Raw genomic sequence first — 12038 nt, forward strand, 5'->3', positions numbered from 1 at the left:
ATATATATATATATATATATATATATATATATATATATATATGTAAGCCTCACAAATTAAGCCCTACACTTGAGCCGCCTCAAGACATATTGCAAATGCCTCGCCCAGGAGCTAGTCTTGGACGAACCTTTTAAAATATTAAGCAACAAGAAGCGAAATCGTCTATACTGTAGCACTACAAAAAAAATAGCGTTTAGCGACGAAATTTAGCGACAAGAGATATTCCGTACCTAAATAACGACGGATTAGCGACACATTTTGTAATTTGTCGCCAAATAAGCTACAAATAGAATTCGTATAGAATATAGCGACGGAATAGCGACAAACACTAATATTCGTCACTAAAATTGGCGCTAAATGGTAGCGCCTTTATTTTACCTACAATATTAGAGATGAAAAGGACGCGACAAAATTATTAAAACATAGCGACGGATTTATCATCAAAAAAATCCGTCGCTGAAGTCCTTTTACTTATCAAGACATTCCAAAGTTAATTGCGACAAAATATTCCGTCGTTAGTTTTTTTAAAATAAAATATCATTTGATATTATTAGCGACAAACATTACGTCCGTCGCTAAAAAAACTAGTTCCATTAAATAAATTTGCATTAGTTATTATTAGCAACAGAAATTCTATCCTTCGCCAATTCCGTCGCTAACTTTTTGTAAATTAAATTAGGATAACACGCACACTCTTCTCTATCAGACTCCCAATACAATTAGGGCAAGACGCCCACTTCCTCTCCTCTCTATCACAGACTCTCACTCTCAATACTCTTCAACAATGTGAGTTTTTTTTCTTTAAATGCAAAAAATTAGGTGTGAATCTAGGGTTAATGTCTGAAAAATAGAAGGAAACTTTCAAAATTGCAAGATTTTTGCTTCGGAACTCTGAAATTCTTCAAGCTGGTCTTACATTTCTTGTATTGTCAACTTTCAGGGCTTTTCCTTCCTGCAATTGTAAGGCCAATGCTTGATTATTTTGAATCATCAAAGCAAGTCCCTCAACCTGCTGTAAGTTTTGTGAGTTAATCGTCGCTTTGGTACCAATTTCGCTGCTCCTTTTTTTTTTTTCGTAAATCAAAAGTATTTGTACTGTACCTTCTCCTTCAAAGTTGGTTTTTATGGATCTCAGTGGTGTTTTTTTGGGGGCTTCCGAGGTTTATCATTATTGAAGTATTTGTTTAAATGTCTTCTTCGTACTTGGTTGGTAAATGTTGCGCGCCCCATGCATCTGTAATTGAGGTTTTTTTTTCTTTCAAATTTCTCAATTTTAGTTCCAAGTTGTCTGTGGTGTGCGCTTTATTTTGTTCAATTTTGGTAATTTTTTCTCTATTCTTGCTTTCATTGAATGTAATTTGTTATTGTTACTGTAGCTTTGGTGTTGGTAGGTATCAACTACAGGCTATGTTCTTTTGGATAGTGTGCTATTGAATTTTCAGATCTTGGTGTTGCTCCGTTTTGGACTACAAGGAAGGCTCAATTTTGGTAACTTTTCTATTAAACTGAGTCTGCATTTTCTTTCTAGTAGCTGTTAACCAGTTTCACGGACTAAATAAATTATGACAGTTCCCATACAGATAAAATAAATAAATGTCTACCTTTGTCTGAATGTCCGCACCTAGTATTATTAGCATTTGAATAGACGAGTGCCATATGTCGCACGTCATAAGGGTGTGCCTTCTCTGTTCTGTCCCTGTTTCTGGATTTTGTTTTAGGCCATAAGGGTTCTGAAAGTGGCCAGCAGTATAACTGAAAGTGGGGTAGATGGATAGTATATATATATTGCTGAAAGTTGTCGATATGTATAGGTTGCTCATGATGTTTGTTAGTCTTGCCTGTTGCTTTCTCCTTTCTTGGATGGTATTATTACCCTCCCTTTCTTTCTTTCTTTTCCTTTCTTGGATGGTATTATTACCCCTTCTCCTTTCTTGAATAGTATATGTATACTGATGAAAGTGCTGGGAGCGGAGTTACCATTCCTTTGCTCTGTTTCATCTGTTTGGTGCTTGTTTTTGCTATTGCGGGAATGGTTAAAGTTTTGATCTTTTTTACATTTCTTTGTGGAATTTATTGTGATATTGCTATTGTTATGGTTAGTACATTATTATGTGATCCATTCTCTCCATTTTGGCTATCACTGTCAGCTTTTCAGCTGTAAATACTTTATTGATACAATAGACCCTTGTTATTGCTGTTATATGATCTATATGTAAGAGTTCTACTAGAATGTGATTGCAAAGCTGCATGCCTGCTTTCACCAAACAATTTTTGAGTTTATTTTGATTTACTCTAAGTACTGCTTTTCTAAATGCATATCAGTTTTCTTTGCAAATGAAATCAGAAAACTGTAACTGTTTAAGGGTCAATGCTATATGGCCAATGCTATAGTACTGCTTTTCTAAATGCATATCAGTCTTCTTTTATTCTCATTCTAATTTTACTGGTTTATTATCAGGAAATTTTTTTTTGCCCTTCTGTTCATTATTTCCCTTTCATAAAGATTATGTTCCTCAATATATAGCATTTCATTTGTCTTTAGGATTCTTATTTTGGTCAAAGAAAGGAACTGAGCATTCCAAGATTTGTTTTCATTCCAAGATTGGGGTGTTAGTAATTCTCAGCTTATTCTGATGTCAACTTGTTATTCATTTTAGAAAGCATTCTGATGTCTTATTAATAAAGAACTCTAAGGTCTTGTTTATCTTAATATTAAATAGAAACATGGACAATCCAGAGCGTGATTGGATGTACAAAAGGTTGGATGGCCGAGGAGGTATTAATTCAAGTTTCATAACTGGTGTGAACACGTTTCTCCAGTTTGCTTGTTCTCAGCGCAATCGCATGAGTGGTGACAATGTTAGATGTCCATGTAAAAAATGTCACAACATTAAATACATGGATGTTGAAACTGTTAAATTGCATCTTTATCAGTATGGATTTGTGGAGAACTATTTTCTTTGGAAGTATCAAGGAGAAAAAAATGTGACCGGTGAGATGTCTTCTAGTGGTGATTTGCATGGTGGCTCTCAACCTGAATCGGGATATGAGAATCCATATCGACAAATGGTCTTGGATGCAGCTGGACCCAATTTTGGCCATGGTTTGAACGGGCAGCCTTATAATAATACTGAACCTGAGTCGTCTCATTCTTATGAACCTTCAATGGACGCGGAGCCTAATCCTTCAATGGAGGAGGAGCCAAATCTTGAGTGCCAAAGGTTTTATGATTTGCTACAGGCCGCTGACGCAAAATTATACCCTGGTTCTTCCCTCTCTCAACTCGCAGTAGTTTCCAGGATGCTAAATATTAAAATGGAGAATACTTTATTACAAAGAGGTTATAACCAAATGATGCAATTGTTGAAAGAGGCTTTACCAGAAGATAACACAATGCTTGATAACTATTATGAGACCAAGAAGCTAGTGCGTAGCTTGGGTTTGCCCGTTGAAAAGATTGATTGTTGTAATTCTGGATGTATGTTGTATTGGGGTGAAGATGAGGACCTCACATCTTGCAAGTTTTGTGGTCACCAGAGGTACAAACGTCGTGTCGGTTCTCGTAAGAGGAAATTATTCCCTTACAAAAAAAATGTATTATTTTCCTTTGATTCCTAGATTGCGGAGATTATATGCATCTCATGCTACAACTGCTGATATGAGATGGCATCATGAGCACATACAAGAGGAGGGCGTCATGCGTCATCCATCAGACTCGAAGGCTTGGAAGCACTTCAACGAAACTCATCCCTTTTTTGCTGCTGAACCAAGAAATGTGAGGTTGGGATTATGTACTGATGGTTTTCAGCCCTTTGGTCATTCAGGGAGGAAATACTCTTCATGGCCAGTGATTGTCACTCCATACAATTTGCCTCCAGGGATGTGTATGAAAGAGGCGTACATGTTCTTAACTGTCATTGTTCCAGGGCCAAACAACCCTAAACAAAAAATTGATGTTTATCTACAACCTTTAATAAAGGAATTGACCTTGTTGTGGGAGACGAGTGTAGAAGCATTTGACATCTCAAAAAAACAAAATTTTCAATTAAGGGCTGCTTTGATGTGGACAATCAATGACTTTCCAGCATATTCTATGTTATCTGGATGGAGTACTGTCGGTAACTTAGCATGTCCTTATTGTATGGAGGAAGCACAATCCTTCAGATTTTGTCATGGTGGGAAAACAACTTGGTTTGATAGTCATAGAATGTTTCTTGACCAAAATCATCCGTTTAGGAGAGATCGTAAAATAAAAACTTTCGTAAAGGTCAGACTGTCAGAAGGCTACCACCGCCCCTTAGAACAGGAGAGTAAATCTTGAACCAAATTTGTGAGTTGGGACTGAGAAAAGTAACTGAGCTAGATGCAGAAGAAGTTAATGGGAGAATTTCTCGGTGTTGTGGATGGAAAAAGAGAAGCATCTTTTGGGATTTGCCTTATTGGAGCTCTAACATGATCCGCCATAATCTCGATGTCATGCATATTGAGAAGAACGTCTTTGATAATGTATTTAACACAGTTCTTAACGTTGATGGCAAAACAAAAGACAATCCAAAGGCACGTGAAGATATGGTAAACTATTGCGATCGACCGCAATTGGCAAAGAATCCTATTGATGGAAGCTATCCCAAAGCTGCATATACAATAGAGAAGAATCAAAAAATTGCCTTGTTCAATTGGTTGGAAAATGTGAAGTTTCCAGATGGGTATGTTTCGAATTTGAGTAGGTGCCTAGACACAGACAAGTATAAATTATTTGGTATGAAAAGACATGATTGCCATGTGTTCATGCAACGATTAATGCCTATTGCCTTTCGTGAGCTACTTCCTAGTAATGTGTGGCAAGCACTTACAGAATTGAGCTTATTTTTTAAGGATCTCACCTCGACTGTTCTTCGAGTGGTGGACATGGAGAGATTAGAGGCAGACATCCCACAGATCTTGTGTAAGTTGGAGCGTATATTTCCTCCTGGATTCTTTAACTCAATGGAACATGTGCCTGTACACCTGCCATATGAAGCAAGGATTGCTGGACCTGTACAATATAGATGGATGTATCCTTTTGAGAGGTTATTAACTTTTTATGCTCTTATTATGACAAATATGATACACATGACTTTATGAATTTAATGGTCTATCCATTTACTTGTCGAGGGTTCAATTTGCGAAGCATACTTGATGATGGAATCAACAAAATTGTTTTCTCATTATTTTGAACCTCATGTCATGACACGTAATCATAATGTGGCCCGTAATTATGATGGTGGTGTTATGGAAGATCTTGAAGGAAATTTATCAATATTCACTCATCCAGGCCGACTATGGGGAGAAGGAAAAAAGAGAAGTTTGTCCCTCGAAGAAATCAAGGCAGCCCAAACTTATATTCTACTAAATTGTGTAGAGGTTGAGCCGTTTGTAAGGTATCATTTATTAATAATAATAAATATATCCATATATTTTGAGTACGTATTTAACTTATTTTGTTGCAATGAAGTATGTACATACAACGGTTGCAAGAAGAATTACCCAACCTATCTCAGGATCAAATAAATGAGAGTCTCGAAACGTGTTTTGCTATATGGTTCAAGGAATATGTAAGACTATAAAAATAATTATCTTTTAAGCAATTATGTACTTAAATTGGCTTGTTATATTTAACCAAGTCTTATAATTTTTTTGAAATAGGTTCGATGCAACCACATTGAGAACCAATTCTTGTGTAGTCTTGCTCATGGACCATTAATAAGCGCAAAATGTTATCCGGTGTATTTTGTTAATGGATACAAATTTCACACGGAATGTCATGGTAGTGCAAGATCAACAATTAATAGTGGAGTTTGTATCTCGGATCCAAATGTTGGTGACTATTATGGACGGATACAAGAGATTATACAATTGGAATACCGCAAAGAACCTTTAAAGCAAACTGTGTTATTCAAGTGTGAATGGTTTGATCCAACTGTGAATGTTGGTGTCAAAGAGCATAACCAATACAAACTAGTCGATGTGAACCATCGCCGTCGTTTTAACAAGTACGAACCTTTTATTCTTGCGATGCAAGCAACTCAAGTGTGTTATGTGCCTTATCCTAGCACGAAAAAGGACAAGGATGATTGGGTAGCTGTTTTGAAAGTTAAACCTCGGGATGTTATTGAACTTCCTGATGAGGCAATAACATCAACTCCAGAACCGACTCTTCCATTCCAAGTTGAAGAAGTTGAAGTCCATTTGATAGATATGAATTTCACCACTGATGAGAATATAATCTTACATGATCCAAATGGGGATGTAATTGAAATGGTTGAACCCATTAATGATGGACTATTGATAGAGAATCAAGAGTTCGAAGAAGAATCTTCAGAAGACGAGTATGAAACTGAGGATGAAAATGAGGAGGATGATGAGGAAGAGTTTGAAGAAGAAACAGATGATGACTACTGTGTTGATAATGCACTACTATATTTTTATTGAATTTTGTTTTTCTAGTAATCTGTGTGGTATGTTATAAGTCATGTATCTATTTTGTAGTATGATCTATAGAGAATCGAATCGAATACCACATTTGTAGTAATCTAAATGGTATAGTACACTTCTAGCTTACGTTGTGTTGTGAATCGAATACCACGTTTGTAGCATGTAGTTAGTCACCATGTATCTCTCCGCATTCTATTGAATTTTATAAGCTTTCATACTAGCTTAGCTTCTGTAACTTTGCTTCTGCTTGTTTGAATTTTCAGTAACTTAGCTTCTGCTTGTTTGAATTTTCAGTAACTTAGCTTATGTAACTTAGCTTCTGTAACTTAGCTTCTGCTTGTTTGAATTTTATAAACTTTCATACTAACTTAGCTTCTGCTTGCTTGAATTTTCAGAGACTATACTGCTCAGGTTAAGTTGGAGCAGCCCATTGCAGGCCAAAAAAAGGAGCAATTGGAAATATGCCTCGAGGTAGAGGTCGAGGTAGCGCAGGTCGTGTAGGTAAATCTTCAGTTAGGGGTAATTTCTCTACTCGTGAAAATATGCCTACTGTTCCCATTCCCACAATCAATCCTCAACAAGGCGGTACGAGTTTCTCAGGTGGACCGGTTCACATCAATCAAGTTCAAATATTAGGTCCTAGTAGTACACCACCTATTCAAACATCAGACTATGGTAGTACCCCAACTATTAATTTGGAACCACCTCCAAATACCCCTAATCAGAGCAACACAATAGGTGAGGGTACATCTTCTCAAAGCAACATAATAGGCGAAACTGAGTGTAGCAGTACCCGCCGACCGCGAACGCTTCTTACTATTTCTCCTACAGGGTTAGTCCATACTTGTACTATTACTTTTAGTATATTATTATTGGTACATGGTATTCCTTTAAATAATGTCTTCTAATTTGTTCAGGTTGGAGCCTTCATATGAATGCTCTGAGTTTATAACTAAGTCTTTCAATAATGAACTTGATCCTAATGGATTCAACTAGAAAAACGTCTCAAATGAGTTAAAAAAAAATTTATTTTGGAGAATTCAAGGTATAATCCATCACAATTAGATTTTGAAAGTATATTAACTTTTATATGTAACTTATTAATGTTATTACTTCATAAAATTATTTCAGAAGGCTTTCTACTAGGATTCTTCAATTGATAGTGCGGTGCAGATCCAATGGGAGCGTAGGGCAGCAAGAAGATACAGTGATTTTGTTAGCAAACTAAAAGCAAATATGGTGCAACCGGAAACTATTCCAAATAATGTGTGGGAAAGTTGGTTGAGACTTTGGAAAGATCCTAAGTGTGTTGAAAAGTCAGAAATAAATGCAAAAAATCATTGTGGTGGGAGCGAAATTGCCACTGGGACTCATACAGGTTGCTCTATCAGTGTTGGGGAGCATCGCAAGAGACTTGTAAGTGTATTTATAACTTTTCCCTCAAGATTTTACCACTGGACATGAACAAGTTCAGCTTTTAGATATAGATCTCCTGCAACTCAAGATTGCAGCCTGAGAATAGTAAATTTAGAAAAGAGAAATACCTGAAAACCAGTGACCTTTTTGGCTAAAGACTTCTTCTTGGGTTCGAGTTCTAATGTTTCCTTTTGTTCCAGTTTGCATTCTAAATCACAAATGCGTTGAAAGTTAACAGTTGCATCCCTCTGAAAATTATCACTAGAATAAACGATTCTGTGTGATGATTTACTTACCTATAGTAGAATTAGCCCTCCTTCGTTTTGTACAACTGATTCAAGTTGTGTGGTAAAGGCCGTTTTAATCCCAAACCACACTGATATAAGGCCTTTTAAAAATATCCTGATGCTTCCCAAAGTGCCTTCTCCTAAACATTTCACTGATATAAGGCATGTTAGCTTATGCAATGTCCTGAGTAAGATTTTTTCCAAGGTTCTCAACACTAGGCTGAATAAATTACTTCCTAACCTGATCAGTGGTAATCAGAGTGGGTTCGTAAAAGGGAGAGCTATAACTAAAAATATTTTGCTAGCCTAGGAAATCATTCAAGACATTGGTAAATCAAAAAGAGGTTTAAGACAGGGTGATCCTATTTCGTCTTCTCTATTTATTCTTTGTGCTGAATTTCTTTCAAGGAAACTTAATAAGCTATATTACTCTAGTAGTTTTTTAGGTTTTCATATGAGTAAGAAAGCACCTTATTAGTCATCTTGCTTTTGCTGATGACAAAATCTTATTCTCCAGTGGTATCAGAAATTCTTGAAAGATGATCATGGACACTCTTAGTACTTATGAAAAAGTCTCTGGCCAATTAGTAAATAAGCAGAAGTCATGTGTTGCCATTAACCCCAATGCTCCTATTGAAGCAGCTGCAAGAGTAGAAAACATCATAGAAATGGAGCATAAAATATTTTCAACCAAGTATCTGGGGTGTTCAGTGTATGTGGGCAGGAAAAAAATTGCTATTTTTTTAGATATTTTTATAAGGCCTTGGAAAAAATCTTACTCAGGATATTTTTACCCAAGAAAAAGACTAGTAAGTAATACTACAGTAGTGAGTAGTGGGAAAAATTGGAAAAGGAGAGAGGTGAGACAGTGAGTAAAAGATCACATGATTCTTACTCAATTCACTGCCTCTGTACTCTGTAGCAAAGCTGTCATCTTTTCATTGATTCAATCTTCTTGGAAAATATAAAAAGACTGGATCTTTGATTTTTGGTATTACTACTTACTACGTAAAATTGCATACCAAAATTCTGCAGATGTTGTGTGTGTGTGTGTGTGTAATTGGGGGTCAAGTGCTGCATTTTACATTTATTAATTTTATTGTTTGGGAGAAGGTGTGGAGATAGCTTGGAATTAACAGCTTTCCAACAAATATGGTAGTGTTCTTGCTGACAATCACAGTGGTTTAAGCTGAATTTAACGTTAAGTCTTGGTTAGACTTTAGGACTTGGACCAGTAGAAAGAATTAGAAAATGTTTATGATCTGTCTTACTTCTTTCAGTATGCATTGTGTAGAGAGGTATAAAGGGAAGAGCTTTTAGTTCCTAATTGCCCAACTATATCCTTTTGTTTCTCTATCTTCTTAATTGAATAATTTTTGTATAGGCGGTTAAAAAGGGTCGAGATCCAACACCAAGTGAGTTGCATTTGCACGTCCATACACATGGTAATGATGGAAAATCTTTTGTTGAGAAATCACGAATCATACATGTAAGATAACTTTTTAATTGACTTTACTTTCATATATTTTTTCATTTTGTAAATTGAATGTTCTTATTAACTCTTCTACAGAAAAAATATCAGGAGATATTGCAACAACAAACACAAACTCAATCTGATATTGATCAGTGTAAAGCATATTATCAAGCCGCGGGAGGAGAAACGAAAAGAAGAGTATATGGTCTTGGATCGCAAGCAAAATGCTACTACGGGCCAAATCTTCATGGCTCTTTTGGATCTGATGCTACATCGTCAACAACACCTCCAAATGCTCAATCAACACCGACATGGAATCTGGATGAGTTAGTGATGCGATTGATTCCTGCATTGACAGATCATATAGTTCCTGTAATTGTTGAGCGGGTACGGGAATTAGTTTCCTTACCCTCGCATCAGCCAAATACTAATATGGCACCTACAGTTCCAACATCTTCTACTGCTGCTAACATTGATGAGGTTCATGCATTGGGTTCTGATGATGACTGTAACTCTCCAGCCTAGCATAGTTAGCTTATTTTGTTTGGACATTATTGTTGGTCCTTGTGAATTTTTGTACTTAATGATACTGTTATATGAATTATTCTATATATTTTGGACCTTGTTGAATTTATATTAATATCAGTGACTTTTTTATTAAGTGTATTTAATAGTTTATGCAATATGTTTGAACAGAGTACATTTAAAATAATAAATAAAAAGAATTTTAAAAAATCAATAATATAGTAAAAATGAATCAGCGACAGATACATTCCGTAGCTAAAATTATCGCGTAAAATAAAATCTTGCGACGAATTAGCAACAAAAGGTTTTTGTTGCAAAAAGCAGGGACAATTTGCTATAACACGGCTAGCGACGGAAAATTTCGTCGCTATAAGAACAAACGATGAATTTTATTATGTACTGCAGCGACGAAAGGCATCAATATAGCGACAGAAACAAGCTATATAGCGACGGATATTTCCCTCGCTAAACTTTGCTACAAAAATATGTCGTCGCTACTCCGTCGCTAATTCTGCTTAGCGACAGAAAACATTGATTTAGCGACGGAATGCGGCCGTCGCTAAACGCTGTTTTTTTTGTAGTGAGGTAATTATCACAATATTTTAACAAATTAATATTTTTCCTTGTTTCCCTGTATTTACGTAAGCGAGTAAAAGACATGTAGGTTTACGGCTAATCCAAGCTCTCCCATTCTCCAAAAAGTTCCTTTTCTACTTACCATTTTTTCCTTTGATAAGATTCTTCTTTTGAATGTTAGAATGACTTGATATGGTTTCTACTTATCCCTTATGTATTCCCCTTTCTGTATTTACATCGTCAATCTAAAAACTTCAATGTTAAACCGTGAGCACATAAAAGTATTGTTTAAAATCCATACAAACATTTTATATCACTTTCCTATTTCGGCTCTTGATGCTTACTTGGATTTGTATACAAGTGAAAAAAACGACGGATAATATTGAATACAATATATCCACCTGAAAAACATGTGAGATTGCATCTTGTGCAAGAAAACATTGGCATACTACTCCTAAACTGGCATTGGCTCCAGATTACCTATGTTAAAATCATCTTCGATCTGGAGTCCTTAAAAAGTGGTAGATCATCTCCAATGTGAGAAAGGGAGAAATTTTATACTGCTAAAGACGGTCAACAACAGTCATATCATAGTAATAAGTAAACTCTTTTGCCAAATATTACTTTGCATGAGTGATTTAAAGTAGAAAATATTGTGCATTCCTACGATTAACTATGCATTCTGATTTTTTTTTTTTTTTGAGTGTGTTATTTGCTTATATTCTCTCTCTCTACTAACACTACAACGTTAGGTAAAGTAGAATTTGCTTCAAATAGAAGCTTTACTGCTTATTTTGATTTAACACTTGGAAGCAAGAAGCAAAAGGATGATCACCCTACTTTGAATGGTTTAAGAGACATGTAATTCCTTCAAGTTTAGATCCCAATATTGGGAGTCAATTACTCAAATGGTCACTCAACTATCTCAAATTATCTCCTAATGTCACTTTTCTTTTGGTTGTAACAACAAAATCACTAAACTATGACTATTGTATTCTGAAGGTCACTCCACTAGATTTTCTAAATTTTGGATTGCCAACATACCTATTTTACCCTCTAAAGTTATAAATATTTATCTTCTTTTATTTTTTGAAACTTTTAATATTATGATTTTCTCTTTTTAATTTATTTATGGACTTACCTATAGAATAAATAAATATTATTTTATAATTAAAAAGAATAAAAAATATTTAAGCCAATCTATAATGCTGGATAAAAAAATAATGAGCAAGTAAGAATTAATTAGAACAATTTGTTTGTAATAATAACTTTAGTCATTAACTAAA

The 12038-nt window shown here is 35.4% G+C and overlaps 1 protein-coding gene and 1 pseudogene across 2 annotated transcripts; both read left to right on the top strand.

Moving 5' to 3' along the window:
- The first annotated feature begins 648 nt into the window (after positions 1-648).
- LOC109205512 lies at positions 649-10312 on the top strand (annotated as a pseudogene).
- Positions 1498-6859, top strand: LOC109205513. Of its 2 annotated transcripts, XM_019368227.1 has the most exons (3): positions 1498-5420; positions 5495-5594; positions 5686-6859. In XM_019368227.1, the coding sequence occupies exons 1-3, from the start codon at positions 5179-5181 to the stop codon at positions 6469-6471; spliced, it is 1128 nt and encodes a 375-aa protein (XP_019223772.1). In that variant the 5' UTR covers positions 1498-5178; the 3' UTR covers positions 6472-6859. The 2 variants fall into 2 exon arrangements, 1 of the variants encoding a protein (XP_019223772.1); XR_002064688.1 differs by having other exon boundaries at positions 1498-5594.
- Positions 10313-12038: the final 1726 nt, after the last annotated feature.

Source organism: Nicotiana attenuata, unplaced genomic scaffold (assembly GCF_001879085.1).
Source record: "Nicotiana attenuata strain UT unplaced genomic scaffold, NIATTr2, whole genome shotgun sequence".
Lineage (NCBI taxonomy): Eukaryota > Viridiplantae > Streptophyta > Magnoliopsida > Solanales > Solanaceae > Nicotiana > Nicotiana attenuata.